The sequence below is a fragment of the Colossoma macropomum genome, unplaced genomic scaffold, assembly GCF_904425465.1.
Source record: "Colossoma macropomum unplaced genomic scaffold, Colossoma_macropomum, whole genome shotgun sequence".
NCBI lineage: Eukaryota > Metazoa > Chordata > Actinopteri > Characiformes > Serrasalmidae > Colossoma > Colossoma macropomum.
In genome coordinates, this window is record NW_023494807.1 from 23,250,393 (window position 1) to 23,271,096 (window position 20,704).

Sequence of the window (20,704 nt, forward strand, 5' to 3'; positions counted from 1 at the left end):
AAAATTAAACCTTATTCTGCTTTTTTCATTAAAAGAGTGTGAGGGCTTAGCCAATCACTGATAGCTAATCACACATAGTTATTGGAATCATTCAATTTGAAACCATTTTATTATCATTGGGTTTTATACTGTTGAGTGCCATTAAAACCAGAGAACCCTGTATCCGTCCTTATATAATCCTATTAATGACTTTCCAGTCCACTGCATACAGAAATCACACACACGTTCACACTTACACTAAGAGGCACACTTACACTAAGAGCCAACACACGCTTCATGTTCTATTCTCTGTTGCAGTTTTTAATAATGTATGTATCCTCTCTGCCCCTTTCTCTCTCTCTCTCTCTCTCTCTCCTCTCTGTCATTCTCTCCCTTTTCTCTCTCTGTCCCTCATTTTTCTTTCCCCCTTTCTCTCTCTCCCTTTCTTTTTTCCATCTCACTCTCTCTTCCTCTCCATCATTCTCTCATTTTCCTTTCTCCCTCTCCCTCTCTTTTTCTGTGCACTTTCTCTCTCTCTCCCTCATTGTTCTTTCCCCCTTTCTCTCTCTCTCCCTCATTGTTCTTTCCCACTTTCTCTCTGTCCCTCATTTCTCTTTCCCCCTTTCTCTCTCTGTCTCTCATTTTTCCTTCCCCTTTCTCTCTCTCTCTCTCTCCCTTCCTTTTTTCTATCTCACTCTCTCTTCCTCTCTATCATTCTATCATTTTACTTTCTCCCTCTCCCTCTCTTTTTCTGTGCACTCTCTCTCTCTCTCTCTCCCTCATTGTTCTTTCCCCCTTTCTCTCTCTCTCCCTCATTTTCTGTTCCCTTTCTCTCTCTCACTTTTTTCCCTCTTACTCTCTCTTCCTATCATTCTCCCTCTCCCTCTCTTTTTCTTTCTCCCCCTCATTTTTCTTTCCCCCTTTCTCTCTCTCTCTCCCCTCTCTTTTTTCTCTTCATTCTCTCTTCCTTTATCATTCTCTTCTCTTTCTTTCTGCTCTCCCTATTTTTTTTCTCCCTACTTTCTCTCTCCCTCTCTCTGGCATCAGGAGCACATCTCTCATGTGTTCTATTTCATTGAGTGCCGCTCGCTCAGTTTTCTCTCCTCCCCGTTACTCGTTCGTCGTTGTCAAATCTCCCTGAGTGCTCGCGTTCCCGCGGTGACTGGAGTGCTGGCCAGATGCCAGCGTGTGTGTGTGGCTTGTGTCATGTGCTGCGAATGACATGGAGCATCAAAAAGACGAGCGCTCCGCACAGCGGCCCTGCTGAAGACTCGTCTTCTGCATTCAGAGCCACGCTGAACACATCAAGGACGCGCGGGTTATTGCGCCTCATGTTCGCTGTCGAGACAGCGCAGAACCTTCAGCACCGCAGAGAGCGACGGAGAGAGAGCGCAGTAGGGCAGGGCTCATCTGTGCCGAAATGCTGCACTCTGGTTACACACTCCCATACACAGCCATACGACTACAAAAATAAAGGTGCAGAGGGGGCTCTTTGGAGCAGTGCCTTAAAAGAACAACATACCATTCCTGAAAGAATAGGGCTGTAGTGATACACATTTTTAGGTTCCATACAGTTTTGATTCTGAGATTGGATCGATTTTTGATAACACAATGATCCCAAAAAATCTAAATCCCTAGAATGTGTAAGCGACTTCTAAGCATGTGTGTATAGATATCACCCACTTTGCTCTCATAGTAGGCTGCCCATCTTTGACATTGATCATTGACAGTGATTTCTACCAAAAATGGCAACATTCAGAAGAGAGGGAGAAACGTACTGTATCTCAAATTAACTTACAGCACACTGCAGTACAAAATGTGGGGTTAAAAACAACTCTTGGGTCATTCCCATTATCCAGCGCTCGGTCAGTATACGACAGAACACACGCCTGGGTTAGTCTGACCCAGCATTGCTGGCATATAAGAATAACCAAACAGGCTGGATCACAGGAATTATCTTTATTTTGACCCAGAACTGCTTATTTTCAACTCTTTTGTGAGATTTTATTGTTTGTTTTTAAATTTAATTTTTTTATACTGTAAAAAAATTCACTTTGAAATGACAGTACTGGCTTTAGATATTACTGGCGACTAATTCCATTCAATTTATGGTACCATCCCAGATAGCAAGCATATTTCGGTCCACTGGCTTGATAAGGTCAGCACCTCACTGACTGTTTGCCACTGCTGGTCCGCCTTCAGACCACCCAGGTTATTGTCCTGCATACAAGCTCTAACTAGTTTTTAATCTCCCCAAACAGATTTTAAATGCACAGACATTTATTTCAGAAAATAAACTTAGATAAATATTACAAGCACCTGAGATAAAAAGAAAAATGACTAGGCCTGATTTAAAATGATTTTCTAGAGAACTAATTTACAAAGTATAAGTAAAGAAAAGAAGGAAGGAAAAATAAGTAAATTGGACTGTGATTGAAAATTGAGCGAGGATAAGCAGAATTTTGTCTAATACTTAAACACCGGTGGGCCACCCAGAAAATGCTGAGCAAAACGCCCGCCAGCTTTGCCATTAGTGGGTCAACAGTGGCCCACTATCCTCATGCTATCAGGGATATTAACAGTAAGCATCAGTAAAATAGTATCTGTATGCTGTGACTTCACACTCACCTGCACCACAAGATTACTGCATTCTGTTGTACACTTACCGTAATAAGCTATAATTAAAATACGGTAATTTTCTGTATTCTTTTAGTAAAATCAAGTCTTCTTTGATATTTAAAGCTTCTTCTCAGCCTGTTTGTTCCAACTTGTAAAAAGCAGATGGCAAAAGACAAAAAAAAACTTGTGACAGCCACAAAATATTTTTCTAAATATTTTTCAATTCCTCATCCAAATTAATGTAGGTTACCATTCATTAAGAGAAAAGTAGTGATACAAACTGCAGTCTAACCAGATTTGTTTGGTTAAATAGGTAGGTTAGCTATCTAACTCAATTGGTAGGCTAAAGTTTGCCGATTACAATAAAAATTATTACAGAGATAACATTAATGTCTACTTAAACGTGCTCTAATAGTCATTTTTTATACCAGTGACCCGCCAGTAAAACAGTGTAAACAAATGTTGTATGCTAAGCTATAGCAAGCTAATCCTGTCCAACCCACAACCAGTTAATAAAAAGAATTTGTAATAGTTTTTACTTGAACTAAAACACCTAGGTTAGCTTTTTGCGTTTACCTAATATTAAGTGGTAAAATGTCTGTATTTTATGCAGCTTTACTTACTGATTCCTGTCCGCTGCTGCCTGATGAGAGTCTATTTCACCAAATCTGTGCTAACTGGCTTCTTCACGTGCTGTTAGGACGCTAACTCAGCAGCTGGGCTACTCAAAGACTACCTAAAAACTGCTCAGCAATACCAACATAACCCAACAAAATGACCCAACAGGCTCAACCCAGTGCCGGAAACCACATAAGCGGGTCTATTTGAGATTATTTTAGCACTTCAGCCCAGTTTGAGGAACGCGTATGATGATTTAGGCTTGTGGTTTGCACGATGCTAATTAGCATATATTATCTTCCGTTACCTGTTAGCTACTTTAGCCTCACAGCTCCAGTGCAGAACTAAAGAAGCCAGCTTCAGACATCAAACCTGTCTTGGCATATCAGCTACGTTTAGGGTAAGGGGGGATTGTGAAAATCTTTTGCTGCGCCAGCACTTAGAATGATAGCAGCTCTTCTCCTTTGTCTGAATCTGCAAGCCTCGTGGGATGAATTTGATTAAATTGCTGTTTGGTTAACACTGTAAAACCAGGCACTGTGGTTAGCATGAAGTAACCTTAGATCTTATCACCTCCCATCTACTTCTCTCTGCCTTCCTGTCTTTCTTTCTCTCTCTGCGTCTCTCTCTTCACAGCGGTTTAATTTTGTGTCTCTTCCCACGGATGTTTTGGAGATTGAAGTGAAAGATAAATTTGCCAAGAGCCGGCCCATCATAAAGCGCTTCCTGGGTAAACTGTCCATGCCCGTGCAGAGGCTGCTGGAGAAGCATGCTATCGGGTATGTTATGCATGTACACCACACATAATATGTCTTAACATCAACCTGAAAGCAGCTTGAACAATATAGGTTATATACACCAGTAAGCCAAAACATTATGACCACTCGCAGATGAAGCAAATAGTGTTGATTATGTCATAACCGTGGTGCATGTCAAGGTCTGGGATACATTAGGTGGTAATCGAATAGTCGGTTCTCATAGTCAACGTGTTGGCTGTGGGAGAAATGGGCAGGCATGAAGACCTGAGCAACTTTGACAAGGGCCACATCGCTATGGCCAGGCGACTGGGTCGGAGCATCTATGAAACGGGATGGCTGGTGGGGGCCTCCTGGTCAGCAGTGGTGAATACCTACTGACTGTGGTCCAAGGAGGGACAAACTTTGATCTTGTGACAGTTGGTTGTCCAAAGCTTATCAATGTACAAGGACAACGGAGGCTTTCCCGTCTGATCCAAAGTGACAGAGGGGAACAATTCACAGTTGTTGCCCTGGCCTCCAAATTCCCCAGATCTTAATCCAAATGAGCATTTATTGGATCTGCTGGAAAAAGTCTGATCTGCAGGTCCACCTTGCAGCTTACAGGACTTAAAAGATCTATAGCTAACATCTTGGCACCAGATACCACAGGGCACCTTCAGAGGTCTTGTAGGGTTCATGCCTTGGCAGGTCAGAGCTGTTTTGGTTTCACGCAGAGGACCAAAGGCATATTAGGCGGGTAGTCATAATGTTTTGGCTCTTGGGTGTGTAGGAGGGCTTTATGTGTGGTGTGTCCATTTGAAAGTATTGTTAACTATTTTGGTGCAGTTATTCAATAAAAGCATGTGTGCTTTGGGAGATAAAAATGAAATATTGAATATTGTGCCCTCTTTCACTCAAGGATGTGGATTTCCTAACTGAGCAAGCTGTTTATACCATTTACTGGACATGAGTTTATCAGATATAGCTGTGCTACTTTTCTCAGTCTGGTTCATTTTCTGTGCCATGTGGAGAGCCTTTGATCAATTTTTAACATGTAATTTACAACATTTCTACAGGAGTATAGATATACATCACTCCCAATTGTAACAGCAGTGAAAGTAACTATGGAAGAAAAGTTAAATTTACCATATAAAAAAGCAAAGTACACAAGCTGTTTGTTGTGAGATTTTTTGTGCGAATTTCCCACTCTCACTCCTCCCAACACTGTAAAAGAAAAAAAACTCTTAACAAAATCTGCATTTAATCTGCAAGTCAAATTTAACTCATAGAGACAAACACAAGAAAATAATCCTGCTAGTAACTTTATTTTTATAATGTACCTGTAATCTGATTGTTGTCTTTTTTCTGTAACTGCAACGGTTTTGTATCCTGACTACGGAACGTCATTACATGTATTCCTTTACAACCCAAACCTGGTATTCATGATGTATCGTTAGTGTGGTATGCTATGCTAATTTGTATCATGTAATACAAATTATAGGGCTGGTGCATTTTAACACATTGCAAGGTATTTCACAATTGCAATATGTAATAGTGTATTTGGACTATATATTTCTGTCCATATTGTGCAGCTCAGGTTTACAAATAAAGGGCATTCAGGGTGTGACTGAGTACTAGTCTCTTGTGCATTTTCGCTTTCTAATTTCTCTTTCTCTCTTTCTCTTTCTCAGTGACAGAGTGGTCAGCTACACTTTGGGTCGAAGGCTACCGACAGAGCATGTTAGTGGTCAGCTGCAGTTTCGATTTGAGATCACTTCATCCATCCACCCCGGTTTGTCTTGTTCATCATTTTAGAATCCCCTACCCTACTGCCCATCTACAGTTTCGCTTCTTAATCATTTTATACATTTGTAATCAAACAGCTTAATTTTAAACTATTAAAAACACTGATGAACTTTTGAGCAATGATTTGAAACGTTTGTAGTGTATAGCTGCAGTGCAGCTGTGAATGCTTTTAACTTTCACTCTTCTCCGTGTCCCACAGATGATGAGGACATGTCCCAGAGCACGGAACCCGAATGCTCAACGGTGCCAGAGGAGCCCGAGCGGGAGGCACTGGAGGCTGGGGAGCGGCCGGGTCCTGCCCAGGCTGAGGACACTATGAGCCTGGACCAGGGCACTCTTGAACTGCCATTGGATGGAGATGTGGACACTGTGGCCATGCCTATGGAAGTTGAGCCTGGTCCAGAGTCCTCGGAGGTGGACGAAAGTAGGACAGAGATCTGGGAGGAGGAGAGAGAGGTGGTCCAGGAGGTGGAGCCTGTAGCTGAGGAGAGCAACGAGCAGGAGCAGGGGAATGAGCTGGAGCCCCAGCAGGACAGAGAAGGTAAACAGATTTGAATCTGAAAAGACATCTTCGAAAAAACCGTACAGTTTTCTGTGCACATAGAAAAAGGTCACACTTTACTTGAGCCCTGCTACATAACGCTGACATAGCCATGACATAAATGTGTCACAGCAAATGTCATGTGCGGTTGTCATGACTGGTTACGTTGCGTAATACAACATTATGTTACCGTTACTGTTAATTGTCATGATGTCGTGTTTGACGTCATGACGCTTAACTAAAGTACACAGCAAAAAATTAGCATGTAAAATTAGCTGTCATGACCTCCAACATTATGACATCTGTCATAACAAATACTGGTAATGCTAACATGACACTGATATATTACTGAACAAAATCATGACAGCTCATGACAGCGTATGACACATGCCATAACCTGTTTATGTTTATAGTTTGACATGTTATATCAATGTTATGTTACAGGGTCCAACTACAGTGTTACTTTAAAAAAAAAAGGGTGAGAACTGTAAAAATGAAGAATCTGGAGCAGACACTGAGCGGGTTTTCTATCACGTTTGTGTGGTGAGCAGGAAATAAAAAACCTGGAGCGAAGTGATTACAGAACTCTATGAGCAGGTAGCAGAACTTGCTGCCACTCTTCTCCACTCTACTCACATGCTCTGAAAAAAAGTAGAAAATATTTAGAAAATATATTAGTCTGAACATATTTTGATTTTGGCAGAAACCTGTCCAAACGCTTCTGAATATGTCAGCATGTCTTCAGTCATTACGCTACCATTAAATTACCACTTAGCGCTGTTTGCTTAATTTCTTTCCTTAGTGACCGAAATGGAGTTAGGAGCGGCAGCTGCAGAGACAGAGGGAGCAACTCAGGGCGAGGATGATGGGGAAGGTGCTAGTGCTTCTGCTGTGGGAGCTGAAGGCACGCTGGTGCCCTCTGCTGCAGCGGAGGACATGGAACAGGCAATAGAAGAATCTGAACCTCAGCTTGCCTCCTCTGAGGACGGAATTCAGGCAGAGGGGGAGGGGGAGGGGGAGGAGGCAGAGCTTGATGATGGCTGCCCGCTTCGGGTCAGAACCACTCCACGGAGGAAAAACCGACCATGTTCTCTGCCCGTTTCTGAGCTGGAGACGGTCATAGCTTCGGCTTGTGGAGAACCAGAAACACCTCGTTCACACTACATCCGCATCCACCACCTGCTGCACAGTTTGCCCTCTAACCAGCAGGCCAGAGAGCCAACTGAGAATGCTATGGGTTCTGATGAACCTGACCAGCCAAGAGGTGAGGAAGATGAGGATGAGGATGAAGATGAGGCCATAATACTAGAGCCCCACGCCTTAACACCCGATGGAATGTCCCACCCTCGCCGGACGCTCCCCCGCAGCCGCTCCCACCAGCGCCTCTCCGACCTCATCCAGATGCTGGATGGAGAAGGCCGGCCACCAGGGGCTGAGAGTCAAGCTGGAGGTCAAAGGTCACCAGGCGAGAGCGAGGGTGACCTTAGCCCGGTGCCCTGTTGCAGTCACATGGTGCAGAGGGGCATGGGACCCATGCGGGCAGCGTCGCTGGACAGTGCTCGACGATCTGAAAGCACCGTGTTTTCCTCACAAGAGGACGAGGACGAGACAGAGGCTGTGAACGGCATACTAGGATTGGAGGCGGAGCTACAGCAGGGGGCGGAGAGTCAAGAGCTAGGGGACGGAGATGCTCAGTGGGAGGAGGTGCCCGCTGCTCATGTCCAGAGTCCGCATGGCATTGTGGGTAATGGAGAGTCTCCAGTAGCTGGGACAAGTAGCAGGAGTGAGTATGAGCAAATTTTTATTTTTATGTATCATCGCTTTCATAACAAATCTTACTACCTCAGGAATAGTAACTACAGAACGGAAGGGTAACACCGTACATTAACTAGGGATGTGCATGTGAATAACTTCAAGGAAGGACAAAAAATGCCCAAAAAATACAGTAGTCAAAGAGGCATCAGGAGGTTTGATTAGTAACAAAGGCTGCCTCTTCAGATGAGCTAGTAAGCTAGTGGAGCAAACTAACCGGTACCATGTCGGATGCTGATGAGAACTTGCCATGTTCTACAGGTGGTCTTTTTTTAATATTGTTAGAATTTGTCTCCCAAGTATTTGGGCCACCTCAAGCCTTGTGGTCTCAGGCCCCCCACAAAAAAAGTCAGAGACTATGCTTCATGTATTTATTTCCAGTCAAAATGGCCAAGTATAAGTTATTAATTTCTCAGGAGATATTTCTGAGATTAATTATGACAATTCACTTACGTAAGGAAGGGCACAGTTAACTTCTAAGACTGAACTTTGAAGGTGTGGAAAAATATCCCTCCAGATTTCTTCGAAAAACTGAAGGCAGCTCTCCTGAAAAGAAAGAAAGCTCTAGTGAGGGTAAAGAGTGGACACACTAAATATGGATAAAAATGATATTACAATTAGTTTTTGATGCTTTTGTGTAATTTTCTGTTAAATGTTTTTCTGCTTTTTTTATTGCTGAAACATACTTAATGGCTGTTTTGACTGGAAATGGCTTCAGACTTTAACTGACTACGCAGCAGGAGATAAGGGGCTGCTGAAACATCCCTGACTTGGACATTCAGGGTATCATATTCTTAACATGCTTATGTTAAGGTGCTAATATTTCTTAGCAGCAAAGTGGAATGTAATTGTAAATTGTAAAAAAAAATGGCATTACACTGAACTGTTATCCTTTTCTCTGTTTTCTCATGTTGAAATATAAGAAATAGCAGAATAGTATTCGTTTACTGTCACCTCAAATGCTTAATTGAGCACTTGAGTACCTGTGGACATTCCTACTAAGATTTTATTCCATATGGTTTTGAACCATTTTTACTGGCCCATTCATCATAATATATTCCCATGGAGTCAAGAGCATCTGGAATTTTTAAGTAATGTAAGAAATCTCTAAATCAATCTTCTGATATACCAGCAACAGAATATTTATTTAACGCTTAGTGTCATCCATTCTTTATGAAGATCAGTGGTACATAAGACTTGAAACAGGAGCAGTGCTGAATTTTAATGGGTAAGCTGAATTTTGATGATGTTGGAACTGTTGTAAATTCTGTAGTTTATGTGTGAGCACTTGTCTCTCCAGACAACTCTTGAAATGTTTTGGCTGCAGTCTGATGTTCGATGTTAGACACTATCTGAAGAGTGAAGATAGAATTATAGGGCTATATATTGATATCATGATGTGAAATTGGTTGTTATCAAAAATTCATCATGTAATATGACCATATAACCTAAATAATTTTGGGCCTTTAATGTGGTACTACAACACACTGACCTCTTACTGACTCGACTGTATTAGCCAGTCTTTTTACCCATTTGGACTTAGGAGCCAAACATCACATCACATCTTGGATTTGCCTTTATTGGTCATATGCAAAGGTTTCTGTCCTCTGCTAGTTGCTGTTGCAGTGTATTGCTGTGATAAAAATGTAGTACCAGCATTCTATATTTACATAGAATATAGCTATATGTGGTTATATAGCTATGTTGAGGGAAAATTCATATTTTTTTCTCTCACTCTATAATGTATATTATTATTAATATTGTAATTATCACAATCATGATATTGGTGGTGTCATTCAGCTCTGCTTGATTGCTGTATTTGTGGTTTGTTTGTACAGGAGAGTGCCCTCTTCCATGTAGCCATCCCTCAGTGAGTCAGCTCCCTGCTCTGAGGCCTGATCCCCACCACTACCCTACCATCGATGAGCCTCTGCCGCCCAGTGAGTGCCCCCTGCAGGGCTATAGCTTCACTAAGTCAGCTTGACACTTCTCATCTGTTCAGCTGAGTGACTCCAGGGCTGTAAATCTCTGACCTCACAACAACTACCAGATTTGATTCAATCATTTTGGAACAATTCATGCTTCTTTGTGTATTCAGTGTATATTTAATAAGGACCCACATCACTTTTTTAAAGCACCTAATTTTATTTGATTGCTGATAGCACCCCCTTGTGGAGAATATGCTGCCTGCTAAAAGTGAGTGAGTGAGTTACAAGCCAATACACTGAATACACAATTGTGACTGGTGGAACTATTTACACAGTAGTGGAATAGCAGCAATGAAAAACAATACACTGTATTTCAAAAAACTGCAGAAATTAATTCTACACTGATTGTCTATTTTATCAGCTCCGCTCACCATATAGGTGCACTTTGTTGCTCTGCAATTACAGACTGTAGTCCATCTGATTCTCTGCATACTTTTTTAGCCCCCTTTCCCCCCGTTAAGTCCCCCAAAGAACCACCACAAAGCAGATATTATCTGGGTGGTGGATCATTTTCAGCACTGCAGTAACCCTGATGTGGTGGTGGTGTGTTGCGCTGGTACGAGTGGATCAGACACAGCAGTGCTACTGGAGTTTTAAACACTGTGACCACTTACTGTCCACTTTACTGGACACACCTACATTCTTGGTCCACATTGTAGATGTAAAATCAGAGACAGTAGTTTATTTATTGCTGTACAGTTTGTGTTAGTCATCCTCTAGTCCTTCATCAGTGGTCACAGGACGCTACTGACTGGATATTTTTGGTTGGTGGACTATTTTCAGTCCAGCAGAGACACTGAGGTGTGTCTGTGTCTGATCCACTCATACCAGCGCAACACACCCTAACATGCCACCACCATGTCGGTGCCATTGCCCTGCCGAGAATGATACACCACCCAAATAATACCTGAAGAATGGGGTGTGAGGGGGCTAACAAAGTATGCAGAGAAACAGATGGACTACAGTCTGTAATTGTATAACTAGAAAGTGCATCTATGTAGTAAGCGGGCCTGATAAAGTGGACAGTTAGTTTGAGGTATACTTAATGACGTGGCCAGTCGGTGTGTGTGTAATCTGGAAATGTGTAACTGCATGCAGCGTGTAGAAAAACATTTTGTAACATCGGATGAATCTGATGAATGCGAGTGCATTGAGAGAGTATTCAAAGAGAGCTCAGTCAAAACTTGGTAAAGGACGTGTCTTTTGAGGATGTAAGTGAATTGTGTACTATTGTCATCAACGATTAAGACCTAAACATTGAGTTGGACTTCCTGTTTGAGCCTGTGTGTGTGTGATGTTAGTACGTAAAGATGTACGCATGATCTGAAAAACACCTGCAAAATTTGACCCGACACCTCTGACTTTTAAATTATTATTTCTGGCTGTTCAAAGCGACTCGCAGCAGTGCTCACACACCATATTTTTCCTGACTCAGTAATGCTACTTATTTCAGATTTAACAAAACAGATCTTACAAAGTGCAGCTTTAAGGATATTGGCCTGTTTAATTCATAGCACTGCAGTATATGCACACAAGTATTCATTACACATTCTCACACATCTGTCTCACAGACACACATACTCACACGTATCTCGAGCTGAGCTGTAAAGATCAATATCTCCTCTTCACTGTGACTGTTTATCTCTGTTATCTTTTCTCACCTCTCTCTCTCTCACTCTCTCTCTCTCTCTCTCTCTCTCTCTCTCTCTCGCCCTGGCTGTGTGTATGCGAAGACTGGGAGGCGCGTATAGACAGTCATGGTCGTGTGTTCTATGTGGACCACATTAATCGCACCACGACCTGGCAGAGGCCCACCACAGCAGCCACGCCCGACGGCCTGCGCAGATCCAGCTCCATCCAACAGATGGAGCAGCTCAACAGGAGGTGAGTGGAGCTGGACGCTTTTCTCTTTGTTACAGCATCAGCCACTGAGCTCACTGAGGCCATGGACAGGTCACCATGACAGGGCCTTGCACTGTGCAAAATTGATCACCAAAATATCACTGAAAATGTTCATCTGAATATGACTAAAAATGGCCAAAAAGAGTATCCTGAGTATAAGTTTGACTTTTTCCACTTACCCCAGATGTAGCGATCAGCCAAGACATGTTTGGCGTCAAAATTTTGATTCTTCAGTTCAGCGCTGACGCTAGGAGGCTAACGTTGCTAATGAACACTAGAAGTCAATAGTCACCCAAATATGTTCCATAAATTGTTTCCACTGCGTCCAGGTCTTTACTAAGGCCCTAAAGACATATCCATGTGGTTTATGGTACAGTATGACTTACTGTGAACTGTGAAAATAAGCAAAACTCTACAGTGTAGCTGAACTCGGGGGGGGCAGCAATTTTAGACAGCAAGTGTTGTGCTGAATTCCGACTCCTGTTCGCATGTACCCACGTCACAGACATATGGTTGCTACAGATTTTGTTTGCAAATTCTGTTGTTTCTATTTATGAAAAATTGTTTATTTTGAATTTTCTAAATGGAGATAGATGTTCATAAATAGAGACAACAGAAATCGTAAACATAAGCTAGTGTCCATATGCCTGCATGGCATGCTTGAACATAAAGGGGAGTCGAATTAGCTACATGGTGATTTGTTAACTTTTATAGTTCACAATAAGTCATACTGTGTCTACCTTACTGACCTTACTGAAGACCTGGATGTGGTTTGAGTGGAATGAGAGAAGTTGTGGGGATCTCTTTACACAAAAGATTTGGGTGACTATTGACTGTTTGTTTGTTAAAGCTAATTAGTCCTACAGTAAAATGTTAAAATAAAACACTTTACAAATCACTTCAGTGGTAAGTAGTATTAGAATCAGTAGTTAAAAATACAGTTACCTTTGCTGAACTTCAATTTAAACACTGCAAACACAGTTTTTTTCATGATCTTGTCATTTTTGCAGTGGAGTTAAGCATAAATAATAAGAAAAAAAATGAATTGTGATGTATTAAATGGTATAAAAATGGCAAATTAGATAAAAAAAAAACATAAAAATAAAGATAAAAATCTGGCATGTTTTTTGGTCCAATATTTTGCTTTTTGGTCAAGAATTTGGCCAAGAATTTTCATTCTGGTGCATCTCTAATAGGCATGCGTCAGAAAACATCTAATTATGTAAAACTGAATTAAATTCTCTTAAATTCAATGCAGTGCAACTTAACAGCATCATACATATAAGCAAGTGCTCTTAGCAATATTTAATAACTACATATAATCTTATAACTATAAAAAGACATTAGAGATGGATTTCAGTGCAATACAGCATCAATAAATCTATGTGAAGTGAAACCACAGAACAATATTTTGCATTTTTTCCACATATCCTGTCATCACAAATGGGTTGTAATAATAATTAAGCTTGTATTAGTGCTGTGGAGAGGTCATCTGTAGCCTCGACTGACCTGTGATTCAGCCTTGTGTTGCTTCCCTTCACCTCATTATTCATCCATCCTGTGTTTTGCTAGCAGGTGTTTGAAAATAAGATCTTTTGCACCACCTGGTGGACAGAAATGTTACAGTAAGGACTGAAAATATTAAAATGGAAATACATTGAGTTCCAGCATTTAAAAATCCCAGTGACTCTGCTGTGCCTGATATACTCATACTAATGCTACATACATTATCCATATTACTTCAGGATCATTGCTGTGATGAGAAACATCCACCACCCAATACTATCTGACTTAGTGGTCATATGGCGGTCCCTTTCCATTGAAAGATGTGATAAAGGGGTGCTGATAAATTGTGTAGCAACAGACGGTACAGTCAGTAATTGTGAACTTATGTTTTATGTTTTATGTTTCTCTGAATAATTTAATTACTTGAGTATTGGTTTGTTATGTTGGTGTTCAGTACTATATTTAGTATTCAGAAGCTTTGTCTGTTTTCAAGGCATAAAGATTGTAGCCTAAACTACAACACATTTCGTCAACAAAGCCCTTTAAAAGGACAGTAATTGTCACTGTAAGGATGATGTTAAAAATAAATAAATTATATCTGCTTTAGTGGAATACATCACAAATTCATAGCAGATACACATCACCTTGCCTCAGAGTGCGACAGACTGCACTTTCTGTGTTGCCATTGAAGCTAAAAGAACAAAGATGCTTGAGAAATCACGTTTAACTTATCAGTAAGAAAAGTGCTTAGTGCAAAATTTACAATAAAACATCGATCTGGAGACATGACAAATGTTTTGAATCATCTCAGATGTGTAAGTAAAGTGGTACTCATCTAAGTACCATTAGTCTGTGGTGAGGATGGCACTAAAACCAGGGAGCTCAGAGCCTCAAACATGTTTGCTGATGTGAGTTCTAGCAGTGGATGAGGAGGGAACAATGGCGTAGCTGCTGTCGCTATTGCTCCTATTTCTGATAAAAAATGGTGAACTAGCCAAATAAATCTACAAAATAAATAAAAGCAACTAAAACAAATTAAAACTGAAGCCTTGATGATAATAAATAAATATAATATAATAATAAATATAATAATTCTGATGTGTTACTTCTTTAGTGTCTGCATGACTGATTAAAGTGTATTTGAACGTAAGGACTGCATGGCTTTTATGATAACATATGGCATGTGAGCAGCTGGGCTTTAGCTTGATCTACTAATAAAATAATATTTTGAACTGCAGCAACAAACATACAAAACAATATGGTAAATTATGAAATGTAAATATTGTTTTAAGGGTGATTTTGAGAATGAGTACTTGAGTATTCGTTCAGAAATACCAACAAGTGTGCAAAGCCCTTTGGCCAGCCCTATGCAGGCCCACATCATCAAATTAAAGGCCTATGGACACAAATATTTGGTGGTTCCTTATCTTTTTTTGGTTGGTCAGTAAATTTCACAGCAGGTTACCTATTCAGCACCACAATGGCAGCATACTAACCGCAGTGTTGGGGACCTTGCCGCTTTAAACACATATTTTTTTCCAGTAAAGACACGCAATAGCAAGATTACACAGAAATTAATGAGGACATGGGTTAACATAAATCCAAAAACCAGTGCATCACATCCTTATAAAGTTTGTCTGCTCTTAATAAGCAAACATATACTCCAATGAAGAGGACAAATTAAAATCGGGCAGTTGGAATGTGCATAAAGACGACAAAAAGCAGCAAACTTAAAAAGCCAAACCGTCAAACATCCTTCACTGTTTAAAATAAAGGTTCTGTGCAGGTACGTTTTTCGTTTGTCAAGGTACAAACAATGTAAGTGGACCCTCAAAGCTGCAACAGTGGTTTTAAGGTCCAGTTGTGTACCATAAATAAGTTTTCCCAGGTTAAAAGTACATATTTGTACCTTTTCAGAACCTGTTGTTTAAAACAGAACCATAAACACAGACAACTTAGAAAATATAATTTCAATGGATTATGGTACAGTTATGTTACTTGACCAAAGGTATTGAGATGTACCCTTGAGGGTACCACCCCAGCAACAAGAGGGGTACTGCCCCAGTGACAGTTTGGTGTAGCTAAAGCATACTGCCACAGCAGGCATGGAAATTTTCATTGATATCTTACTTCTTAAGTTTGATCACTGTCGACAAGGGTGATGAAACTTATATCTTTAACTCGGTTGGCTGACATTTAATATTTGGCTTTGGATATGGGCATAATCCATGCTGTCGAAATATTCAGACCTCACTTTTATAGACCCCCTAGTGAAGTAAAGTTCTCATTGTGAGTCAAAACAGTGATTTAAATGTTCTTATTATTGCTTGTAGGAGCCCCCAGAGGCTCAGGCCAATGGGCATGCACCCATAAAAGCCATTGGATGATCTATATTTCTGATAAAATGACCAATGAATACAAGTACAAGGCAGGAGTTTCTAACAAACCAGGAGTGTACATTACAATGAGGATGGTGGCTGGAGTGAGGCATCTTTTAATAGTTGCCACCTGAAGTCTGGACACTCTTGCCCTGTAATCAGTCTGTATTTAGTGCGTTCAGTTGTGGAGAAGTTGCAGCAACAGCATGTGAATAGAGCATTACAGTGTGTTTGCATTCAGCAGTGTACAGTCCCTTTACAGCAGAGGTTGACTCAGAAGAAGCAGCAGTGAGGGCTTACACAACAGCCTGAAGCTCCTAACAGAATCTGTGCAAGAGAAGGCGAGGGAGTTTGATTTAAAGGGTTTGGTGTGGAGGGATTTGGATTTGGAGCATTGAAATCCCCTTTGTTTAGACTGGAGTGCATGTAGGATGATAGTTTCTTTGCTTTTTTAACTCGCTTGCCTGTCTTCTTCGTGGGAGACGTTCTTTTCTGTTGTTTCTTTAAGCAGTCCCAGTGTTGCATCAAATCCTTATTGGATTTTGGTGTTCAGCTCAGTCTCCCTGCTTGACTTGAATGTTAGAGTTGAATGTTTATGATCCACTTAATGTGTCACATTGAAGAAAACCCTCAAAATAAGGTGTAAGAGGCGTCATATCTCATGACTTGATAAGGAAAAAGGTTAGAGCTGTCATGATTACTCAATTAAAGTCATTATTAACAAATTAAAATGTACATTCTTCATGAGTCAGTGGAGATTGATCAGCAGTTTGTATGATGAAAATGCATAAATAGGAATGCATGGTTTTGGCGTATAATTGCTTTAAAAATTGTACAGATTAGACTCATTTGACTGATGAGTCAAACCAGTATTTGATGTTATTTATTGTACTCTGTAAGAGGAGAACAGATGATGCTGGGCTTCTTTGCTAAATTGTCTGTGTTTATTTTATTGCATTTGCAATTTTTCATTTCATTCCCTCTTTGGATTTGTTGCCATTTTTTTATGCTGTGAAAACGAAACGAACGATAGAATGTCTTCAAGTGACAAAGATATCCTGTGCTGGGAAGGCTACTCTCTATTTTGGGAAAGTGAAAGCAGCAGGAAGAGTTTCACTCTCTCTTCAAGGAGCTGAAACTCATACAGCTCAGATGCCTGTAGTCCAGTTTTTTGAGCTGCTTTTGGAAAAGCAGCACTATACGTGACAAGGCAGAGGGCAAACATTAACAGCAGTGATTTTCTAAGTATTCTAAAGTTCTAAGTTCTAAATGATGTATAAGTTATATGTGAACTATCAGCAATGTTTTGCAGCCTGTAATCTAAATTGAAAACAATTGAGTTCATGTAAATATCTGTAAATATTCATGTCATTTACAAACTTCTTTAAATTATGATATTAGATAATAGTGCGTAAAGAATCTCAATAAACACTCCTATCCGTCCTGCCTTGAGGCCTCCATTCGTGACAGAAGACCAGACCACCATTAAGGATGTGGGCCTGAGTTGATCCTTTTTATTAAACTTAAGACAAAAACAAACACTGTAAACAACACATGAAGCAAATGATGCCAGACAAAGGTCAACTGAAAGATGAGAGCTACCTATACCAAAGACAAGAATAGAAACCACCTGGGAAAGGAGGGGTAACAAACTACACACAGGTGGAAACGCTAATGATAAGGCGGGGCTATATGTTAGGAGACAGAAGAGGGCGGAGCCAGGAAAAAGACAATGTGGCATAGCTTTAGATTGGAGGCTGCAACTTACAAGTCGTTTGTAAACCACAATGAAGTAATGGTTTTATGTGTCATACAAAGTAATGTTTATATGTTAATTAATGATGAATAACTGCCCTGTGATGGACTGGTGACCTGTCCAGGTTGTTTCCTGTCTTCTGCCCAATGACCACTAGGATAGGTCCTAGTACGACCCATGAGGATAAGCGGCTTAGATGATGAATGAATGAATGCAAGAACTCTAAATACTTAATTTCATGATTAGTAACAGCTACTGTTTTATAAACTAGTGTTATCTGATTACTGCCCTTTTACTCTAACTGTAATGGAATACAGTTCCATTTTTGAGATCCTGATTATGTAATACTGTTACATGTGTTCCATTTCTACACAAGTCTCTCCATTACTAATGTAAACGATGATGACAGTCCTAAAAAAGATATGATGGATTATCTCTTCTTCCGATCCTGTGGTGTAGCTAATGTGATAGATGAGAAACTTCCAGACTCATGTTCCTGTATCTGATCTCTGTTTCAGGTATCAGACCATCCAGAGGACCAGAGAGGCCCCAGAGCGGAGAGAGGAGGAGGGCGGCAGCCCCCGAGCTGAGAGAACGGCCAATACAGAGACTGACTTACCACCTCAGGCGAGCGGTGAGTGCTTCAGAGATATGTGCACCTGCACACAAACTAAAGCATGAAATTTGTCTGAACCTGACGGGACATCTGACATCGGGATCGGATGTCATTTTCCAAAAATGTGATGGGCTCGGGTCACATTCGGGTTCACACAGCCCAGCTCCCATTTTACCTTGCATTTCCTCTTGCTTTCATTTGTCTTCTTACTTAATTCTTCCTCCTTATTCTCAATACGGCCAAATAGCTTTTAATCTGGCACACTGGAGTCATCACTCATGTTGTTGACAGAACTTAGCACCGAGGTAAATGCTTGTAAGAAAATAGATGCACAGTGAATAAATATTGATCCTGGCAAGTACAGATTAGTGCAGCCAAAAGGACATTTAATTTATTTATAAAGTATTTTTTATGTTTTCTACATAAAAAACAGAGCCTTAGAATTAAACCATTAAAGGATAACATCCTGCTGTATCAGCACTGCACAGCGTGAGAGCATCCCTGTATGGAAAACTTATCCAGACTAAAAATGTTTGTTGTTAAAATGTATCACTTAATCGATACATTCCTTAAAGCAAGATTTAAACTTTTTAACCTACATTTGGATTATTTTGTGATATTATTTTATATTAATATTTTTTATTAGTCTTTGATCTAATGGTGACTAGTATTGTCACTACACTGTAATTTAAATGACACTATCATGAGAAATATCAGGTTTTATTCAGCACTTTGAGTGATAATGAGCTGTTTCGGGTGATTTTGGTACACAGAACAATTTGGTGATACGGTTCAGGTTCGGACTCAAAATGTGATGCTGTGTGTCAGGTTGAGTCTGAGATTGACAGAAAATTCTCAAACTGTGTTTGAATTCAAACCAAAATTTCAAACCCAGTTAAAGCCCTAGAGCACACAAATAGAGTCATATATAAAATAAGTTTGGGCAGCCCTGGTCAAATGACATGCTTTTGTTGATTTTTTTAAGTGAAAATAAGTTAACCCGTCCTCTACAGAGAACACGCCTCTGCACATTTTAATACACAGTTACTGTTTATTTGCTGAATTTAACATATTGGGAAAAAATAAAACATGTGGCTTGTGCCTAAGTAATGGCAGTTTTATTAGTTTCCAATATGTTAAACTACAGCAAATAAAATGTTTAGAAGTGCGTTGTTGAAGAAGATGTGACTTATTTTCACTCAGTAAGTCAACAAAACATGTACATGGCTGTATTCATACCATATTCACACCTCACAATGTGATGTACAGTAATGAGTATGGGTGTAAATCTCTGACCTCATAATGATCTGATTCTTTTACAATTCTTTAGGGGGAAAAATCAATTCAGTGTTTGGTTTAATGTGTGTTCTTTCATTTCACCTTTATTTGATTTGATTATTTTGGTACACTTCAAATTTTTGTGTTAAAATATACTGAATAAGCAAATGTACCTATTTTACATACAGAGGTGTTTTTAACAAATGTTTACTACAAATAGTGGATTTTTTTACACATATTTTTACATTTGAAAATGTAAAAGGCTTAGAATAAGTGCATATTTTTAAATATTATTATAAACACTTTTTATAATCAGTTTTAAACGATCATTCCAAAGTGAATGCCGTTGAATTGCCAACTTCAGATCCTTGCGCTGATGCATTTTTCCACCACTAACCTTTTACACTGCAGTACTGTGCTGTTAAACCTGCATCCAGTCTCTGTCAAAAATGCTAACAAGGCCTTCAATAAATGTAATCTAATAGACGCCACTTAGCATAAGCTAATTTTCAAAATTCTAACTGTCACCCACCAACTTTTATTCATTATTATTCATGTCAGCTTTATTTTTGGCTGAAGTATTCCTGTAATCAACCCCTTTTTCTCTCAGAGTTGAGGAGAGACAGTCCCTGCTCCCCGGGACACTGTCAGAAGATCACACAGCTGCTGCAGAGTCCTGCCGTCAAATTCATCACACATCCGGAGTTCTTCACCGTCCTCCATGCCAACTACGTAAGCACCATCTCCACAACACACACTCAGCACACACTGACAGACAGTAGTTGACTTCAGGAAGGTGAGGAAAATGGAAGGGTTTGGAACGTAAAAAGACTCTTGGGATGTAGCACCATTACATCAACCCCATTATATTAACCCGTAGGCTTATTACATACTAAAGCTTATTATTTAGTAACTGCAGGGACTTCAGTGCAAACTGCCTAAGCTATTCTTAGTTTATGGAAGTGTGTAATAAAACTTTGGGCCTGCTGGTGGGCCCTGGCCATTTAAGGGGTTAAGCTATTTTAATGGTAGATAATCATGTTATTGTCCATAACACCAAATTATAATAGTCATACCCTTAATTGATGTATTATTTATATATACTCTATTATAGAATATTAGATATAATGTATAATAATATAACTATATCTAATAAAATAATATATAA

At 40.1% G+C, this 20,704-nt stretch overlaps 1 protein-coding gene across 1 annotated transcript in view; it reads left to right on the plus strand.

The window, feature by feature from the left end:
* The window catches only part of hecw1b (HECT, C2 and WW domain containing E3 ubiquitin protein ligase 1b), a gene marked incomplete at its 5' end in the record, with an annotated part of 59,901 nt that overhangs the window by 23,150 nt on the left and 16,047 nt on the right, over positions 1-20,704 (plus strand). The window contains 8 exons of the mRNA XM_036556897.1: positions 3,853-3,995; positions 5,645-5,745; positions 5,959-6,300; positions 7,103-8,083; positions 9,951-10,052; positions 11,834-11,984; positions 18,161-18,276; positions 20,147-20,268. Coding sequence (XP_036412790.1) covers positions 3,853-3,995; positions 5,645-5,745; positions 5,959-6,300; positions 7,103-8,083; positions 9,951-10,052; positions 11,834-11,984; positions 18,161-18,276; positions 20,147-20,268 — 2,058 coding nt within the window. The remainder of the gene's footprint in view (positions 1-3,852; positions 3,996-5,644; positions 5,746-5,958; positions 6,301-7,102; positions 8,084-9,950; positions 10,053-11,833; positions 11,985-18,160; positions 18,277-20,146; positions 20,269-20,704) is intronic.